Genomic DNA, 21714 nt, shown 5'->3' on the forward strand with positions numbered 1-21714 from the left:
TAGTTTCCGTTTCTATGATATTTAATAATGGGACATAGCAAAGATCATTTTTCAGTGTTAAATAAACATTGAAGAGAGTACGGCTCAAATGAAGCTTTGAGCAAAAAATATCATGGCCTAGTTAGGAGAATGATGTCTCTCAGTTTGTTATTGACATAGAATAAACTACCCAAGTTCAATGTCTTAAAACAGTAACACTGTATTTCTTCTCAGATTTTGTGGTTTGTGTGAGTACTTCTACTGGTCTCATGTGGATCTCTCAAGCATTTGCATTCAGTTAGCACACAGGCTGGTCTGGAAGATCCCAGAAAGCCTTTCTCACGTTTCTGGATTCTTGGTTTCTCCTCCATGTGATCTCTTGGTATGTGGTATCTCATCATCTAGGCCCTTTCTACATAGTATCTTTCTTTACGGCATGAAAGCCTGCTTTGAATTATGACTTTTCCAAAAGGGTGAAAGCATAAGCCGCCAGATTTAAAGGCTTCTTCTGGAACTGGCATACTATCACTTTGATCCTATTCTGTGTTTAAAGCAGGACACAAGGCTAGCTCAGGGAGAGAGAAAGTTGAGTCTGCCTCTTCAAGGGAAGGATGGCATGTGCATCCAGGAAGTCAGGGCACTAGTGGCAACCAGTGTTGGAGACTACCTAGCACAGATAGCTTTGTAGTTATATGGTTTTCCTTGAGTTTTAAACATCTATTAATAGAAACAAAATTTCTTAGCACTATGTACTATTCAAATGACACTAACCTTGTTGAGTATATTCTGTATATTTAGTGCCACATGTTTGATTTTTAGTTGAATTAATAAATGTATTTTCCTTTCTTCCCTGATACATTTTGCTGCTTCTTTTGTGAACTGGAGATATTATTGACTGGTTAAGACATTACAACTTGACATTTGGAAAAATTTTCAAATTTACAGGCAGCAGATAATGTTGAAAGTGAATGTAAGCATTTGTTTCTAAAATTTTTAGAATTTTTACAAATAATGAGCATGAGGAATATTTAGTCTGTAGTTTTCTTGAAATGTTTTTGTCTGGTTTTGATAATCAGGGTAATAATAATGGCCTCATAGAATGAATAGGGAAGTATTCTCTTTTTTTCATCTTTCTGTAGGAGTTTATATAGAATTGGTATCATTTCTATATAAGATTCTATAAGAATTCAGCAGTGAAACCATTTGGCTCTCAGGTTTCCTTTTTGAGAAGTTTTTGGCTGCAAATTCAATTTTCTTAGTAGACATAGGGCTATTTAAGTTATTTGTTTCTGTTTGAGTGAGCTCTGATAGTGTGAGGCTTTCAGGGAATTTGTTCATTTCATGTATATTGTTGTATATTGTTGATTTCATGGGCATAAAGCTGTTTGTAATACTCCCATAGGATCCTTTTAGTGTCTATAGAGTCTGGAGTAATGTCAGCTCTTTTATTCCTGATGTTGGTCATTTATGTCTTCTGCCTTTATTTTCCTGAGCAATCTGGTTAGAGGTTTATCAATTTCATTGATCTTCTCAAAGAACCAGCTTTTGGTTTCATTGATATTCTCTACTTTTAAAAAAATTTTAATTGATTTCTGCTTTTATCTTTATTATTTTCTTTATTCGCTTTCTCTTGAGTCAAATTTGCTCTTGTTCAGCTTCTTAATGTGGAAGCTGAGATCACTGACTTGAGACATTCTTGATATTTACTTCAGATGAATGGTAGAAAGGAAAAAAATACAGTTATAAAATGGCAGAAAAGTCTTCAATAACTTCTCATTATCTATAGGATAAAACCCAGATTCTTAACTTGTTATTCATAGAGGCCTGAACTGAATTTAAATTTACGATGATAGGGCAGCCCTGGTGGCGCAGCAGTTTAGCGCCGCCTGCAGCCAGGATGTGATCCTGGAGACCTGGGATCGAGTCCCACATCGGGCTTTCTGCATGGAGCCTGCTTCTCCCTCTGCCTGTGTCTCTGCCTCTCTCTCGCTCTCTCTGAATGAATAAATAAATAAATCTTTAAAAAAAATAAAAATAAATAAATTTAGGAAGATAAACTGAGCATACCCGGTTGTCTCTCCTTCTATTTAAAAGCCCATTAAAATGATAGTAAAGGCATTAAAAAAGACACGCAAATGAAAAGCTGGGTAGAGGAAAGGCATTAGTGGACAACCATATCAAAATTATGGAAATTTGTGGAAGAACACTAATAGAGCAAGAAAAGCATGCATAAAGGGGGCTGTAGAGAGCAAATAGCAGATCTGCTTGGCAAAATCCTGGGAATCAGCTAACTTAGGAGTGAGAAATGAACCTGAAAACAGATTAATTAAAGGCATTCTTAGACGTCCCTAACTTTTCTATTCTGAATTGCACCAATTGCTTTCTCAGATATAGTACTGCTGCTTTTGAGATTTCTTCTTACTGAGCTCCAGGGTTATTTTCAACATTTCTTACACACCTATCTTTCACTTCTGAGGATTTCATCCTAATTTTGCTAGAGTACATTCTCAAATAGCTTCCCTGAAAGGTACTGCTCCCTTAGATGTATTTGGAAAAGTTTGTGGGGGCATTTTTGATGACCATGTTGTTTGGGGATGTTGCACTACTAAACCCCAAAAAACCTGAGTCCTTGGAAGACAGTATCTAAGTTCCTCAAAAAATTAAAAGTAGAATTACCATATGATCCAATAATTCCACTATTGGATACTTACCTAAAGTAAGTAAAAACACTGATTTGAAATATACATGCACACCCCTATGTTTATTGCAGCATTATTTGCAATAGCCAAGAGGTGGAAACAACCCAAGTGTTCACTGATAGATGAATGGGTAAAGAAGACATGGTATGTATACACAATGGAATATTACTCAGCCATAAAAGAGAATGAACCCTGCCATTTGCAACAACATGGATGGAGCTAGAGAGTATAACGCTAAACAAAATATCAGTCAGAGAAAGGCAAATACCATATGATTCCACTCATATGTGGAATTTAAGAAACAAAACAAATGAACAAAGAAAAAGAGACCAAAGAAACCAGACTCTTAAATATAAGAGAACACATTGGTGGTTGCCAGAGAGAAGGCAGGTGGGAGGGATGGGTGAAATAAAGGGGATTAAGAATACAGTTAACTTGATGAACACTGAGAAATGTGTAGGACTGGTGAATCATTATATTGTACACCTGAAACTAGTATAACACTATATGTTAATTATACTTCAATCAATCCAAAAAAGGCTTGAGTCCTCGAAAGTAAATGAAAATGATTCTATTTTCCATTTGCCCCTGCACTTGACTGATAGCTTGAGTGGCTGAGGGATTTGAGGTTCAAAATTATTGTCTCCAGTATCTGAGAATTGCTTAAATTATTTCTAGTATCCATGCTTGCTGGTGAGGCAGCCATTGCCGATCTGATTCTTACTCATTTAAGTGTGTTTAGAAATTGGTTAAATTTGCTTTTGAGATGTTGCAAACATATACCTATATATTTATAAATAAATTGCATCAAATATTTCATACTATATTTTTAATTTGTATTTTTCAGACAATGAATGATTTTGACTATTTGAAACTACTAGGTAAAGGCACTTTTGGGAAAGTTATTTTGGTTCGAGAGAAGGCAAGTGGGAAATACTATGCTATGAAGATTCTGAAGAAAGAAGTGATTATTGCAAAGGTAATTGATTACTAGAGTTAATTACTAAATTTTGCTTTATGGTATGCACTCATGGCATACACATGACTGAGGCGTAGAAATTCCATTAAAAAACCAAAATGTTGATTGTAGGCTGTTGTTGCAGTAGTATCTGTATATCAGGATTTATTTATAACATTATATATTTCAAAAATTTATAATATTATCTGAACATTGTATACTGAAGCTATTTTATTCTCTTGAGGAGATAAAAATATTTATTCTATGTTTTTGTGTTTGGGGGAATGTTTTGACTGTTTTGACCTATATCACTAATCCACTAGTGTTGCTTTTTGATATTTTTCCTCAATATTCTGAATTTTTTATTATTAAATTAAAAAAGTAATTCAAATAGCATAAGTGATTTGCACCCATAAGTTTACACAGCTCATATTGCATCCATAAGTTACACAGCTCATATAAGAATGAATGGGAAAGCATCCTTAATAGATTTGAAAATATGAGAATCCTAAAATTAAAAGAAATAATAGTCTCTGAATTTTTTTCAGGAACCTTTAACTCCCACTTTCATAACTTTATTCAGCTTAGACATACACAAATAACTAACATGTTAATGATGCCAATTCTCACCCAGAGTTCTGAACTGAATCCTAATACCCTCAATAAACAAATTCAATATACTTTACAAATTGGTCCATGCCTTATGTTTTGTTTGATTGAACAAATGATACATAATATTATTGGTGTACTTAATGGACTACTTTAACTTTCAAACCACAGTTGACCCTTGGACAACTTGGGGGCTAAGGGTGACTCCCTGCTCAGTTGAAAGTCCAGTGTCACTTTGGACTCCCCCCAGATTTAACTAATAGTCTACTATTGACGGACAACCTTAGCAATATCATGAACAGTCACGTCTTATATAGTGTATTTGTACAATGAAGTAAGTTAGAGAAAAGAAACTATAATTTAGACAATCATAAGGGACATAAAATATATTTACATGACTGTATTGTATTTAAGTGGACCCCTGCAGTTCAAACACATGTTGTTTGAGGGTCAACTGTATAGTTTCCTCATCTGGAGCATATTGCTCTACACACTATGAAGCTGTGCTCCTCCTGTCTCTAACATTTGTTTTCATTTCAACTCTTACACAAGTCTGTGTCTGGTATTGGAAATAACACTGACCTTGGAGTCTTATAGGCCTGGATTCACACCCTAGCTTTGCATCTTAAGATTTCATAACCTTTAACAACCCATTTTTTGGGGCAGTACGGCTCTCTTAGAGACATTTGCAGTGTTTTGGGGGAGCATATTTGCTTATCACAAGCATATTTGCTTATCACAGTGAATCAGGAAAAAAGAAACTGCTGACCATCATAAGGCTAATAAGGCCGTGCATGCTGAATGTCCTGCAATGTGTTGAGCAGCCCAGCACAGCCTTGCATTTTTTATTTGCAAAATTTCACTTGTTAAAAGAAAAAAAGTCATTTGAAGTAAGGAGCACTAAGTGTTGTATGCAACTGATGAATCACTGAATTCTCCCTTTGAAACTATTAATACAGTGTATGTTAACTAAATCTAAATTGAAGAAATTTTTTAAAAAGGTATTTCTGGACAGGAATATTAAGGATTAGGATAGGCAAAATGTTTGGCATCATACCTGACACTGTTCATTAAACTTATATTTTCTGGGAGCTAGTATAGTGCTACTTACTAAATGAACCCAAACAAATTACTCTTTATGCCTTCATTTCCTCAGTTGTAAGATGAGGATAATATAATGCGTATCTCATAGATTTGTCATCAGGATTAAATGAATGAAGAAGTATAATTGCATTTGCTGAAAATAAAATTGAACTAAGATTAAAATAGTATTAAACGAAAATAAATACATTATCACTCTAAGTATTTGCTATGATTATTATTACTCTTACCACCTACCCTGTGTGAAGCATCAGTAAATCATTTCTATTTTGTTTTTTCTTTTATGCATTAGCCTCACTTGAAGCCTATTTTCCCTAACTATTAATTATACTTTCCTGAATAACTCTATAGAACTGGGTATATTTTACAAGTGATAGCATATCCAGTGTGGTGTACTATCCTTGATATATTTTCACCATAAATCCATTTATCCATTTCTTGAAACAAAATATGTCTGCTTATAGTAAAATGATTAACAGTATAATGTTTCAGAGTCTGTCTGATAAGACCTGGGGTTTGAATCATGATGTGCCCATTGCAGAGCCTCATATCAAGGAATAAATGATGTCCATGGGCCTTATTACTGTTGATGTTAACACTAACCACTTGATTAAAGCATTGTTCCCCAGGTTTCTCTACTGTAGGCATTTTTCCCATTGTAATTATTAACTATCTTAGGAGGGATATCTGACACTATACAGGTATTTTTTTTCTTCTTAAATTTTTGCCCACTCATTTTAACTTCCATCAGTGGATCTTGTCTACAACAGTTATCACTGTGGGTACTAATGGTATTTTCTATTTCCTTCATTCTTTATGCATTTATTCTATTGAGTCTAACTGAATAAAGGTTTGATAATTTTATCTTTTCAAAAAGTGAACTTTTACTTTCATTTATTTTTCTCTATTTTTCTATTCTCTGTTTTATCTCTGCTCTAATCATTATCATTTCCTTCCTTCTGCTAGTTTTAGCTTTAGTTTATTCTTTTCTCACTCCCTGAAGTTGTAAAGTTAGGTTGTGGATTGGAGATCTATCGTCGTCTTCTTCGTTGTCATTGTCATTGTCATCGTCTTTGAGAGAGAGAGTGCATACATATGGAATTTGGGGCTGAGGGGCAGAGGGAGACAGAGAATCTTAAGCAGGCTCCAACTTCAGCAAGAGCCTGACACAGGGCTTGATCCCAGGACCCTGAGATCATGACCTGAGCTGAAATCAGGAGTTAATCACTTAACCAACTGAGCTACCCAGGTACCTCAAGATCTGTTTTCTTTTTAAGCATAAGCGTCTAAGGCTATAATTTTCCACTTAGCATTGCTTTTGATATTTCCCATAAATTTTGGTATGTAGGTTTTTCTTTTCATTCACCTCTCAGTGTTTTCTAATTTCCCTTATGATTTCTCCTTTGATCCATTGATAAAGACTCTTTTAATTTCTACAAACTTATAAATTTTCCAGTTTACTTTCTGTTTCTGATTTCAGACTTTATCTTATTGCTGTTAGAGAAGGTACTTGGTATGATATCTGTCTTTTTAAATCTGTTGAGACTTAATTTGTGGTCTAACATATGGTGTATGCTGGAGAATTTTCCACCTGCACTTGAAAAGAATGTGTAATCTGTTGTTGGGTGAAACATTCTCTGTGTGTCTGTTAGATCTAGTTGGTTTATAGTGTTAAGTTTTCCATTTTCTTACTTCTCTCTAGTTGTTCTGTCTCATTATTGCAAGTAAGATACTGAAGTCTCCAACTATTATTGTAAAACTATTTCTCATTTTAATTGTCTTATTTTTGCTTCATGCATCTTGATGGTTTGCTATTAGGTACAAAAATGTTTATAACTATTATTTGTTGCTGGATTTGAGCTTTTGGTAAATATATAATGTCAATTCTTGTCTTTTGTAACTTAAAAAAAATTTTTTTTTTTGGTCTGATAATGAAATAGCCACCCCTGCTCTCTTTTGGTTACCTTTGTATGTAATATTTCATCCTTTCAGTTTCAGCATATATGTGTCTTTGCCTCTAAAATAAGTCTTTTGTAGACAGTGCATATTTTGATCATCTCTTATCTTCTGATTGGAGGGTTTAATCCATTCACATTAAAATAAATACTTATAAGGAGGGAGTTCTGTCACTTTGCTATTTTTTTTCAATATGCTTTATACTTTCTTTGTCCTCATTGTCTGCAACTGTCTTATGTTTAGTTGATCTTTTTATAGTGAAACATTTTAATTCCCTTCTCATTTCCTTCTCTATGTATTCTGTAGCTATTTTCTGTATGGTTACCATGGGGATTACATTTAACAACCTAAAATTATAACATTCTAATTTGAATTTATACCACCTTAACTTCAGTAACATACAAAAACTGCTTCTCTGCTGCTATGCTACTCTACTCAACCCTTTTAAGTTATTTATGTTAAAAATGACATCTTTATTCTTTTTGGTGCAATTATAAATGGGATTGTTTACTTAATTTCTTTTTCTACTACTTTGTTATTACTGTTTAGAAATCCAAGAGATTTCTGTATATTAATTTAGTATCCTGCAACTTCACTGAATTCATTTATTAGTTCTGGTGGTTTTTTGGTGTTTCTGGGTTTTCTATATATAGTACCATGTCACTGCAAATAGTGACAGTTTTAATTCTTTCTTACCAATTTAGATACCTTTTATTTCTTTTTCTTGTTTTATTACTGTGGCCCAGACTTCCAGTACTCAGCTGATTAAAAGTGGTGAGGGTAAGACATCCTTGTCTTGTTCTTGATCTTAGAAGAAAGGCTGTCAGTTTTTACCATTATGATGTTAGCTATGGGTTTTTCATATATGGCCTTTATTATGTTGAGGTATGTTTCCTCTAGCCCTACTTTGTTGAGAATCCTACAGTGAATGAATGTTGTAGTTTGTCAAATGCTTTTTCTGAATCTATTGATATGATCATATGGTTTCTATCCTCTTACTAGTGTGATATATTACATTGACTGATTTGTGAATATTGAACCACCTTTACCTCTCTGGACTAAATCTTACTTGACTGTGGTGAATGATTTTTTAAAAATGTATTGTTGAATTTGGTTTGCTGATACTTTGTTGAGGATTTTTGTATCCATGTTCATCAAAGATATTGGTCTGTAATTTTTATTTATTTACTTTTTGTAGTATCTTTATCTGGTCTTAGTGTCAGGGTAGTGCTAGCCTTATAGAATGAATTGGGAAGTTTTCCTTCTTCTTCTGTATTTTGGAGTAGTTGAGAGTAATAGGTATTGATTATTTAAGTGTTTGCCAGAAGTCATCTGTGAAGCCGTCTGGTCCTGGACTTTTGTTTGTTAAGTGTCTTGGTTACTGACTCAGTTTCATTTCTAGTAGTTCATCAGTTCAGATTCTCTATTTTTTCCTGATTCAGTTGGAAGATTATGTTTCTAGGAATTTATCCATTTCTTCTTGGTTGTCCAGTTTGTTGGCATATAATTTTTAATAAAATTCTTTTATAATCCTTTGTATTTCTATGGTGTTGGTTGTTATTTCTCCTTCATTTCTGATTTTATTTATTTGAGTCCTTTTTTTTTTTCCTTCTTGATGAATCTAGCTAAAAGTTTATCATTTTTGTTGATGTTTTCAGGGAACCAACTCCTAACTTAATTGATTTTTTATATATATTTTTTAGTCTCTATTTCATTTATTTCTGCTCTAATAATGATTATTTCATTCCTTCTACTAGCTTTAGGTTTTTCTTTTTCTAGCCCTTTTAGGTATAAAATCAGATTATTAGTTTGAGATTTTTTTGTCTCTTTAGGTAGGTCTGTATTACTATAAACTTCCCTCTTATAATTGCTTTTGTTGTGTCGCCAAATTTTGTACCATGTGTTTTCATTTATCTCCATGTATTTTTAAATTTTCTCTTTGATTTTTTGGTTTGTCCATTCATTGTTTAGTAGCATGTTGCTTAGCCTCTACTTGTTGTTCCCAGATTTCTTCTTGTAGTTGATTTGTAGTTTTATGTCTCCGTGGTCAGAAAAATTGCATGATATAATTTCAGTCTTAAGTTTATTGAGACTTGTTTTATGGCCTAAGATGTGATCCATCCTGGAGAATGTTCCATAAGCACATGAATATAATATGTATTCTTCTGCTTTTGGCTGAAATGTTCTATATATGACTGTTAGGTCCATCTGGTCTAATATGTCATTGAAAGCCACTGTTTGCTGGCTGTTTTTCCATCTGCATTATCTCACCATTGATGTAAGTGGGGTGTTAAAGTCCCTTCCTGTTGTATTACTCTCAATTTATGTCTGTTAGTAAATTGCTTTATATAAATTTATAGTTATAATTTATGTAATTTACAATTGTGATATCATCTTGTTGGACCGATCCCTCTATCATTATGCAATGCCCTTTTTTGTCTCTTGCTACAGTCTTTTTTTTTTTTAAAGATTTTATTTATTTATTCATGAAAAAGAGAGGCAGAGACATAAGCAGAAGGAGAAGCAGGCTCTCCAAAGGGAGCCTGATGCAGTACTTGATCCCCGGACCCTGGGATCATGCCCTGAGTAGACACTCAACCACTGAGCCACCTAGGTGTCTCTACAGTCTCTGTTTTGTGTATTAGGGAGGTCAGCCACATCTCCTGGTTCTAAAAACAGTGGCCTCATGTAAAAGAGGTCCTGTGGTACCCTGTAATGCCATACCCCTCCCAGGTCACTAAATAAAGGTGCTCCAGGGGTGTCTGCTATGTGGGCTGTGTGTGCCCTACTGTTGTGGCTGAGCCATGTTTGCCTTCATTCCAGTCGGCTGCCGTGACCTGCTTGGCCTACTGCGGGAGCACGGGGCAGGATTTGGTCCCTGTGCTGTTGGGGTGCCTGCCAGAGGCTAGTGGGATCTCAGCGTTGGGTGGGATCAGCAATTAGGCTGAGTGTCAGCACTTAGTCTCTCTTTCTGCCACAGTGGTAAGCACACCACGTGGCAGGACTTTTCTTTCTGCACACTCAGCCAAAAGGTTCTGCTGCTCAAACTAGGCATACAAGTGTGTGGGTTATCTCCCTACCTCTCTCCATGACAGAAGTCACTTTGGAATGGCACCGATCCCTCATGGGGCTGCTTGTGGGATGTGGCATGGCAGGAGTCACTTTGGAGGGTTGAATGGGACTGGTCTTCAGGGGAACACCAGGGCAGAACACCATTGTTAGCAAGGTAGGAGGAGGGTGCTGGTGCTGGCTCCCACAAGTGTCTAGCTCTCCAGACTGGGGGAGGGGAAGAGAAATGGTGCCCATAGCACTTTTCTTCTTGGAGATGTGTCCTGAAGATGCCCACCTCTCCAGCACATGTTCTGAGATGAGTAAATAAATCTTCATGTATACCCCAGGTGCTTTTTTTAACTACTGCTTCTGTGCTGTGTCTCAGTGAGTTACTTGCTGGCCCTTTAAGGATGGTAAGTCCACTGATTTTTAACGTACCTGGAGTTAAGCTCCATTGACTTGAAAAGCTCCTAAAGTTAAGCCCATTGGTTTTCAGAGCCAGCTGTTAGCAGGATTTTGTCTTCCTGATGCAGGGACCCAACATCTGATGGCTCTCATGTCTCCGTGGTTGTGGTGTCTCTCCTGTTTGTGGTGAGTCTTGCCAGGAGTTTGGTTCTCAACTCTGCCTCTGCCCCTCCTACCTTTTTCCAATGGCTTTCTCTTTACAGTGAACTATGGAATATCTGTTCTACCTGTCTGCAGATTGTCTTTGGTTAGTTGCACAGATGTAACTGTTGTCTAGGTATGTCCATGGACCAGGTGAACTCAGGATCCTCCTGCTCTGCCATCTTCCCAACCACCCCTTGAAATGTACTTCTAAATACAACTCAAAAGTCAAAAGTACCCCTTGATCCATGGACTACAGAATGGATGTTGTATTAGTGGGCATGAAAACAACACTAATCCTGTTGTCCATTTCCATTAGAGTTCTTGGGCAGTCAGGGGTGTTGTCAGTAAGCAGTAATATTTTGAAAGGAGTTTTTTTTCTGAGCTACTCAGTGGTTGGCTTAAAATATTCACTAAACCGTGTTGTAAATAGATGTACTGTCTCATCTGGGCTTTGTTGTTCTGGTCAAAGAGCACAGGCAGGGTAGATTTAGCATAATTCTCAAGGGTCCTAGGATTTTTGGAATGGCCCATGAGCATTGGCTTCAACTAAAAGTCGCCAGTTGCATTATCACCTTTAAAAAAAAAAAAAGAGTCCGCCTGTCCTTTGAAGCTTTGAAGCCAGCCATTGGCTTCTCCTCTCTAGCTATGAAAGTTCTAGATGGTATCTTCTTCCAGTATAAGGCTATTTTGTCTGTATTGAAATCTGATGTTTAGTTTGGCCTCCTTTATGAATTCTCTTAGCTGGATCTTCTGGATAACTTGCTGCAGCTTCTGCAACAGTAGTTGGTTTTTCATCTTGTACTTTTGTATTATGGAGATGACTTCTTTAAACCTTGTGAGCCAACCTCTGCCAGCTTCAGACTTTTCTTCTGTGGCTCCCTCACCTCTCTGAGCCTTCACAGAATTGATGAAAGTCAGAGCCTTCCTCTGGGTTAGACTTTGGCCTAAGGGAATGTCATGGCTATTTGATCCTCTATCCAGACCACTGAAACATTCTCCATATGAGCAGTAATGCTGTTTTGCTCCCTTATCATTCATGTGTTCACTGGAGTATAACACTTGCAATTTCCTTCAAGAACTTTCCCTTTGCTTTCACAGCTTGGCCTAGCTTCCAGCCTCTCAGCTTTGACCTACCTTCCTCACTCAGCTTCATCACATCTAGCTTTTGATTTAAAGTGAGAGATTATACATCTTCTCTTGAACACTTAGAGGCCATTACAAGATTATTAATTGTTTAAATATTAATTTCAATATTGTGTGTCTCAAGGAATAGGGAGCCTCAGAGGGAGGGAGACTCGGGAATAGACAATCAGAAGAAGATTCTGAACACACACACACAACATTCGTTGATTAAATTTGCTTTCTTATATAGGCAGGGTTCGTGGCACTACAAAATAATTACAATAATAATATCAAAGATCACTGATCAGATATCTCCATAAAAGAAATCTAATAGTAGTGGGATGCCTAGATGGCTCAGGGGTTGAGTGTCTGCCTTTGGCTCAGGTCATGATCCCGTGGTCCTGAAATCGAGTTCCAATCGGGATCCCCAGGGAGCGTGCTTCTCCCTCTGCCTATGTCTTTGCCTCTCTCTGTGTGTCTCATGAATAAATAAATAAAATCTTTAAAAAAAAATCCAATAGTAATGAAAAAGTTTGAAATACTGTAAGAAATGCCAAAATATGGCACAGAGACACAAAGTGAGCAGCAAATGCTATTGAAAAAATGGCACTAATAGACTCTTGATGCAACATTGCCACCTTCAATTTGTAAAAAATGCATTATCTGCAAAGTGTAGTAAAGTGAAGCAAAAAAAAAAAAAAAAAAAAGTGAGGTATGCCTGTACAGCATTTTAAACTCACTTTGATTAGATGAGCTGAGTCAATCTAATCCTGCTCATATCCTCAGCCATACACAGTGATTGGGTATAATGTTTATGTCATCAGGATAAAAATAGAACTGACCTTCTTACAATGTTACTGAGTTGTCTGACTTAGGTAGGCTAGGTTCCCAGTTCTGGCAGCTGGCACCCTCTTTTCTTGGACATTTCTGGGGTCAGAATGGAGTGGTCAAATTGCTTTTCTGTTTTCTACCTCATCAGAGTCTTAAAGTGTGCCAGCTCGTTTCCTAATTCACATAGTAGAATCTATTTTCAGCTTTCCCATTCAACAAGAGAACCCATGTTCTATTACTCTACCTCGTTAGTCATTCAAGAATATGAACAGAGGACTGAGGATCACCAAACAGATGAGAAAAATCTAAAGACAGAATAAAATAGAATGAAGAAGAACAAAGGAATAGTTGATCCTCATGAAAACAGACAAAACAGGGAACTGAAGATACATTCACAATCTCTAATTAGTATTTGCAGAGAAGTAGGAAAAAATGTTGTATTACAAAACAAAAATAGGCTGAAAAATAGAGCACAAGAAAGTAATTATAAATTTAATGCGTGATTACTAAAATAAAACATTTAATACAAGGATTGTAAACAAATTTTGGGGTAATATCTAAGAATGAAGAGCCAAAAATACAGCAATAGAAAATACTGAAAGAATAGTTAGGACATGAAGGCTTAATAAAGGGCACTCAGCATGTGTAAGAATTTAAGGGAGAAGGAAAGAGTTTAGAAGTAATCAAAGAAAATAAAATTGATTGTAGCTGAAGGAGTCTTCAGATTGAAAGTATCTACTGAGCGCTGAGCCCAAAGAAAAGAAAACTGGGCCCCTGACTGGCTGAGTCAGTGGAGTTTGTGACTTTTGATCTCAGGATTGTGAGTTTGAGCTGCACATTGGGTATAGAGATTACATAAAAATGAAGTCTGGGGGAAAAAAAGAAAGAAAAGAAAATGGACAATAGACACCTTCTTAAATCATTAGGAAAGTTTTGAATCTTAAAGCTAAAAAGATCCTCTAAAAGTTTTCAGAAAGCAAGGAACAGACTACCTTCCATTAAGGAATAAAAACAAAATTGTGTGGTACTTATTTTAGCAAAATTTAGAAGGAAATGTCATAGTCAGAGATGGAGTCCATGAGGCAAGAGAACTTACGTTCAATGTGCATGATAAGAAATCTCAAGATGACATATGTATAAATAGCCGGTCATTCCATAGTAGATCATTTGACTAAGGTCGATTCTAATGGTAGAATAAAGAAGGAGGAGAAAAAAGGAGGTAGGACCCTACAAGGAAAAGTAAATATTTCCTCGAGAAAGATATAGTCCAAATGTGAAGCAGAGTGAAATATGGAATGATCATGACCAATGGATGTAGCATCAGAGACAGTTTGGCCTGGACACATGGAAAATTGTCCCTGGAGGAGCTTAGGATTATTGATGAACAGTAACCTTTCCTTTTTTACTGATTAACCATACTAGGTGATTCTGCTGTAAATGATATTTACCTATTTTTATAATATTACAAACACCACATTGGTGTTCAGTTTTCAGAATAAATCAATAGACAAAGTGTACAAGACTTATTTAGAGTTACAGGATAGACTGAAACTGTTACGAGCCCAGGCAGTGTAAAAGAAATGGTACAATTGGTGGATGCCGCTGAAAACATGCTACTCTGAAACAGGAAGTGTGACTCTGAAGCCAGAGCCAGAGAAAGGCACAGATGCAGAGGCTACAAGGCCCTCCATGGGCCTAGAGAGTGGAAATGCAAATACCAAGGATTTCTCAGACCTAGGGATCTAAAGGAATCTCCTCTGCTGAACTTGAGATGGGTGATCTCTTTATTTCCAATTCCTCCCTTTCAGAATGGGAATATCTGTCCTATGCCTGTCACACCATTGTATTTTGGAAGCGAATATCTTGTTTTCTGGTTTAATAGGGCAACTGATGTCGATGAATTTTGCCCCAGGATGGGCCATCCCTGCATCTCTCCCGTATCTAACTTCACTATTTAGATGATGAGATTTGAGACTTTTGAGCTGCTGTTCTTTAAATGAGGTTTTAGCCTTAAAGTTGATAGTGTGAGTCAAGACTTTTGGAGATGTTGGAATGCGTAAATATGTTTTGCCTGTGAGACAAAAGTGAATTTGGGGCACCAGGATTGAACTGTAATGGTTGAATATTGAACCCCAAAACGGTATTTCCACATCTTAATTTCTGGAACATATTAATGGGACTTTGTTTGGAAAAGCCCTTTTCTCAGATACAGTTAAATGAAGGATCTTGAGATAAGGAGATGGTTCTCAATTATCTGAGTGGGCCGTATATCCAGTGACAGTTGTCATTAAGGCAGAGGCAGGTTTGATTCACATGGTAAGCAGAGATTAGAGTCCTGGAGCTTCAAGGCGAGAAGCTCCTGGCAGCCCCCAGAGGCCAGAACATCATGGAATGGATTCCCCATCCCCCCAGCACCCGACCCTCTGAATGGAGCTTATTAGCTCCCAATCTTGATTTTGGACTTCTGGTCTCCAGAACTGTAAGAGAGTAAATTTTTGTTGTTTCAAGCCACCAAGTTTGTGATAATTTGTGACAACAGTCACATGAAATGAATACAGGCAAGTACCTAGAGATATGAACTTCCCATTTAGGGTAAGTATGTGCTGAAGCAAATTGCCTGCAGTACTGGAGGTCTACCACATACCTTTCCTGCAGTCCAGTCTCACTCATAGGGTGAGTTACAGAACCAGTGAGCTCTCTTGACAATTAGGCAACACAGCCACATTCACTGTCAACCCTGCTTTTCCTGGAGGGAGTTCATCCCATCAGGGCCTTAGGAATTCCAGCATAACACTAACAGGTATAGTTACAATTTCTTGCTAAGGAATGAGCCCTCCTTCAAGCACCCATAGTGGTAGCCCTGGTCCAAGGATCACAACATCCATCAGGTAGGAAGAAGGAAAATTGTGGTGATGTGGTGAAGAATTTCAGAGTCATAACACAATCTTCTGCTACCCCCTCTTTCCCATGTCCTCCAGGAAAATGGAGGACTCTATCAAGCAGGGACCCACCCCCTTCAGCCTTCCTCGTGTTCAGTATGAGCACACCTCTGAAGGCATGGACTCCATGAAGGGCTCCTGCATGTCTTTATCTTCTCTCATTTTAGATAACAGATGTTACAATTTCCCATTCCAATTCTTTATCAGACTCTTAGATACCCTGTCCATTTGATGTGCTACCTCTTTGCCTGTTATTGGTTGCTATGGGCTATAAAGGATGTTTCTTGGTTGGATGACCACCAAGGTCCAAACTGGTATGTTATCTTCTGTTCTAGTCTTTTTATAGTATTTTGAATTTTTATCTACCACTGAGTATGCAAAGCTCAGTCCAGAATAAGTTTCTGTCCCTGTCCGGTCCCATGTATAGCCTTGGGGAATGCTGGTGGGGACTGCTATAGTGCACTTGCCAACTGTGTGCAGCAGGGAGGTCTTCCTCTTGGGGAATCTGCCGCCTAGGCATCTACTCTCTCTCTCTCTGGCAGACTAGATAGTTCTTACTGATATTTTGTGTCTCAGGGGGTGCAGAGGAATATGTTGATGGTCAACCTAACTCTGCATTGCCACAGCTCTCCTATATCTACTCATTTTATGAACTCGGGTGGCCACCTCAAGCATAGGAGGATGTCCACTTGCTGGTTCCAATCATCTGCTGATCTCGGAAGAAGGTACTTCTATGAGCATCAACTTGCCCTACTTTGATGAACCTCTTAAATTCCCATTATGATTTCCGTAGTACTGTGCCTTCTTGGTAGTCCATCCCTCCAATAGTCTAGCTCTGCACTGCCCATCACACTGACCACAAGGCCAGGCAGATGGCCACTGCCCATGCATCATCACCTGCTTTGTCATTTTTCCTTTTCCCTAACAAAGCTCTGGCCACATTTTTTTTTAAGGATTTTATTTATTTATTCATGAGAAACCCAGAGAAGCAGAGACATAGGCAGAGGGAGAAGCAGGCTCCCTATTGGGAGCCCGATGCAAGACTCGATCCCAGGACCCTGGGATCATGCCCTGAGCCAAAGGCAGACACTCAACCACTGAGTCACCCAGACATCCCATTCTGGCCACAATTTAGCAAGTCAGAGTTGTTCTAAAAAGTTTTACTTTTTTTTTTTTTCCCCAACTTTGAGGTGTAATTGACCAATGCAAATGTATTTAAAAGTATACAACATGATTATTTGGAATCATGGAGTGATTACCAAGATTCAGTTGGTTAAAATATCAGTCAGAACATCATAGTTGACCTTTCATGTGTGTGCGATGAGAATTCCTAAGATCTACTCTGAACAGCTTTCAAGTATAACATATGGTGGTATTAACTAGAGTCACCATGCTGCACATTAGATCCTCAGAACTTACTTTTCTTGTAACTGAACATTTGTGCCCTATGCCTTATACCTCCCCATTTTCCCCTCTCCAGCCCCTGGCCATACAATCACTCTCTCCTTTGTTTCTATGAAATCAACTTTTTTCAGCTTTTTTTTTTTTTTAAGACTCCAAATGTAAGTGAAGCCATACAATATTCGACTTTCTCTGTCTGGCTTATTTCACTTGGCATTATGCTCTCCAGTTTCATCCATGCTGTCAAAAATGGCAGAATTTCCTTCTTTTTTATGGCTGAATAATACTCCATTGTGTATATATACCAAAGTTTCTTCAAGGACATTTAGGTTGTTTCCATATCTTAGCTATTGTGAAAACACTACAATGAACATGGGAGTATAGATGTCTCTTTGACATCCTGAATTCATTTCCTTCAGATATATATAAGGATAGGATTGTTGGATCATATGGTGGTTCAATTAATATTTTGAAGAACCACCATACTGTTTTCCTCAGTGGTTACATCAATTTACATTCCCACCCACAATGTGTAAGGCTTTCCTTTTCTCCACTTTCTTGCCAATACTTGTTCTTCTTTTTTTGATAGTAGCCATTCTAACAGGTATGAAGGACATCTCATTGTGGTTTTGATGTGCATTTCCCAGATGATTAGTGATACTGGGTACCTTTTCATATACCTGTTGGCGATTTGTTTGTCTTTTTGGAAAAATGTTTAAGTCTTCTGCCGCCTCCCTTTTTTTTTAAGATGTTATTTATTTATTCATGAGAGACACACAGAGAGAGACAGGCAGAGGGAGAAGCAGGCTCCATGCAGGGAGCCTGACATGGGAGCCTGACTCGATACCGGGTCTGCAGGATCAGGCCCTGGGCTGAAGGCAACGCTAAACCGCTGAGCCACCCGGGCTGCCCCCCCTTTTTAATCAGATTATTTGCTTTCTTGCTATTGAGTTATATGAATTCTTTATATTTTTGGAAATGAGCCCCTTATCAAATACATGGCTTGTAAATATTTTCTCTTGTTCTGTACCTTTTCAATTTATTGATGGTTTTGTGCAGAAGCATTTTAGCCTGATGTAGCCTCACTTATTTATTTTACCTTTTGTTGCCTTTGGTTTTCGTGTCTACACAAAAATCATTGGCAAGACCAACATCAAGGAACTTTTCCTTATGTTTTCTTCTAAGAACTTTACATTTTCAGGTCTCACAGTTAAGTTTTTAATATATTGAGTTAATTTTTGTGAGTAGTGTAAGATGGAGGTCCAGTTTCACTGTTTTAAACCATATGGTCTTGCTTACTGTATGGTTTCTTTTATTATAGCTTTGGAATATAGCTTTTGGAATATAGTTTGAAATACAGAAGTGTTTTGCCTCCAGCTTTGTTCTTTTTTTAGATTGCTTTGACTTTTGGGGTTTTCTTTGGCTACACACTTCACTTCAGAAGAAAAAACTACACTAAAATTGGTGTGTAAAAAAAGGCCATTGGAATTTTGATAGGGATTGAATTGAATCTGTATGTATCACTGACATTTTCACAATGTTAATGTTTCCAACCCAAAAACATGGGGCATATTTCCATTTGTCTGTGTTCTTCAGTTTCTTTCAGCAATTCCAGTAGTTTTTAGTGCATAGGTCTTTCACCCCCTTGGTTAAATCTATTCCAAAGTATTTTATTCTTTTTGATGCAGTTGGAAATAGGATTGCTTTCTTCATTTCTCATTCAGGTATTTTATTGTCAGTATATAGAAGTGCAACGGATTTTTGTGTGTTGGTTTGGTATCCTGTAACTTTACTGAATTCATGTATTAATTCTAACAGTTTTTTGCTGGAGTCTTTAGGTTTTTCTTTATATGTATATAAGATCATATCATCTGCAAAAGATAATTTTACTTTTTCTTTTTCATTTTATGTCTTTCTCTTTCTCTCTCTCTCTCTCTCTCTCTCTCTCTCTCTCTCTCTCTCGTTTTCTCTTCCTAATTGCTGTGGCTAGTAACTCCAGTATTGTGCTGAGTAAAAGTGCTAATAGTGGGCATCCCTTTTGTTCCTGATGTTAGAGGAAAGGCTTTTAACTTCTCACCACTGCGTATGATATTAACTGTGGGCTTGTCATACATGGCCTTTGTTATGTTGAGGTACAATTCCTTCTATACCTAGTTTATTGAGAGTTTTTATCATGAAAGAGTGTTTATTTTTGTCAAATATGTTTCAGGATCTATGGAAATAATCATGTGCTTTTTATCCTTTAATCTGTTAATGTGGTATATCACTTACTGAATTGTGTTGAATCAGATGTGTTGAATCTTTGCATCTTAGGGATAAATCCCATGTAATCATGGTATATGATCCTTTTAATGTGCTCTTGCATTAGGTTTGTTGGTTCTTTGTTGAGGGTTTTTGCTTCTAAATTCATCAGAAATGTTGGCCTATTATTTTCTTTCCTTGTAAGGTGTTTTTGTCTGGCTTGGGTATGAGAAATATTAGCTTTGTAAGACAAATTTGAACATGTTCCTTTCTCTTCAATTTTTGAAGAGTTTGAGGAAGATTGATATTCTTTAAATGTTAGAATTCACCCATGAAACCATCTGCTTTTGAGCTTTTATTTCTAGGGAGATTTTTGATTACTAATTTAAACTCTTGCTCTTTATTATTCTGTTCAGATTTTCTGTAACTTCAAATTGTGTGTTTCTAGGATTTATCCATTTCTTCTGAGTTACCTAAAATTTTGGTGATAATTGTTTACGGTGGTCTCTTAGGATTCTTGTATTTTTGTAGTATCAGTTGTAATGTCTTCTCTTTCATTTGTAATTTTATTAATTTGAATCTTTTTTTTAAAATCTTTGTATCATTAAAGATTTGTCAATTTTATTGAACCAATTCTTAGTTTTGTTGTTTTTCCATTGTATTTCTAGTCTCTATTGCATTTATTTCTTTTCTAATCTTAATTATTTCTTTCCTTCTACTAACTTAGTGTAGAATGTTCATTTTTTAGTTCCTTAAGGTGTAAATTCAGGTTATTTTGAGATCTTTCTTTATTCTTAATGTAAGAAACTTCCTTTTTATGACTGTAAACTTCTCACTTAGAACTGCTTTTGCTTGTTCCATAAGTTTTGGTATGTTGTATTTCTATTTTATTTGTCTCAAGATTTTTAAAATTTACCTCCTGATTTTTTCTTTGAACCATTGCTTATTCCACAGTATTTTAATTTCCATATATATGTGAAATTTCCAGCTTTCCCCCTGTAATTCATTTTTAGTTTCATACTGTATTGGTTGGTAAAGATACTTGATATGGATTAAACTCCTTAAATTTATTAAGAGTTGTGACCTAATTTTTTTTTAAGATTTTTTATTTATTTATTCATGAGACACACACACACACACACACACACACACACGGGGGGGGGGGGCGGGCAGAGATACAGGTAGAAGGAGAAGCAGGCCCCATGCAGGTAGCCTGATACGGAACTCGATCCCAGGTCTTCCAGCGTCACTCCCTGAGCCAAAGGCAGGCGCTAAACTGCTGAGCCACCCAGGCTGCCCTGTGACCTAATATTTGATTTATCCTGGGAATGTTCCATGTGTACTTGAGAAGAATGTATATTATTATTGGATAGAATGTTTTGTTTCTGTTAGCTCCATTTGGCTAACGTGTAGTTTAAGTACATTAGTTCCTTACTGATTTTCGATCGGGGTGATGTGATGATGAAAGTGGCATATTTGAGTTCCCTACTACTGTGATATTGCTGTCTGTTTTAATATGCAGATTTGTTAACTATTATATATATTTACAATTGTTATAGTCTCTTGGTGAGCAGACCCTTATGTCATTATATAAAGACTTTCTTTGCCTCTCATTATAGCTTTTGACTTAGTTTCTTTTGTCTGAGATAAGTATAGTTGCTTACCCCTGCTCGTTTTACCTGCAACATCTTTTTTCATCTTTTCACTTTCAGCCTATGAGTGTTCCTAAAGCTTAAGTATCTTTTGGGCAGCGTACAGTTGGATCTTGGTTTTTTGTTTTTTGTTTTTTGTTTTTTAATTTACTTAGCCATTCTCTTTTAATTGGAGAATTTAAACCATTTGCATTTAAAATAGTAATAAAGACTTGCCATTATTATTTTGTTTATTGCTTTCTAATTGTTTTGTAGTTCCTTTGTTCTTTCTGCTTCTCTTGCTCTTTTATGAATTATTTTTTTGTAGTGGTATACTCTGATTCTATTTTTATTTGTGAATCTATTGTAAGCTTTTGCTTTATGATTACCAGGATGTTCATAGTACATCTTACTGTAATAAGTCTTATATCAAGCTGCTAACAGCTTCAGTTGATTGAGAATATTCTACACATTTACTTGTTCCCCCCAACATTTTCTGTTTTGTTTTTTTTTTTACATTTTCTGTTATTGATGTCCACATTTACTTGTGTGTGATGTTGTAGCAAAATACTGTAGCTATTGTTATT

At 36.6% G+C, this 21714-nt stretch overlaps 1 protein-coding gene across 11 annotated transcripts in view; it reads left to right on the forward strand.

The window, feature by feature from the left end:
- Positions 1–21714, forward strand: part of AKT3 (AKT serine/threonine kinase 3) — a 308393-nt gene that overhangs the window by 181414 nt on the left and 105265 nt on the right. For all 11 annotated transcript variants that reach the window (XM_072830379.1, XM_072830375.1, XM_072830381.1 and 8 more), the window contains one exon: positions 3526–3657. In XM_072830379.1, the coding sequence (XP_072686480.1) occupies positions 3526–3657 (132 nt within the window). The remainder of the gene's footprint in view (positions 1–3525; positions 3658–21714) is intronic.

The sequence above is a fragment of the Canis lupus genome, chromosome 6 (assembly GCF_048164855.1).
Source record: "Canis lupus baileyi chromosome 6, mCanLup2.hap1, whole genome shotgun sequence".
NCBI lineage: Eukaryota > Metazoa > Chordata > Mammalia > Carnivora > Canidae > Canis > Canis lupus.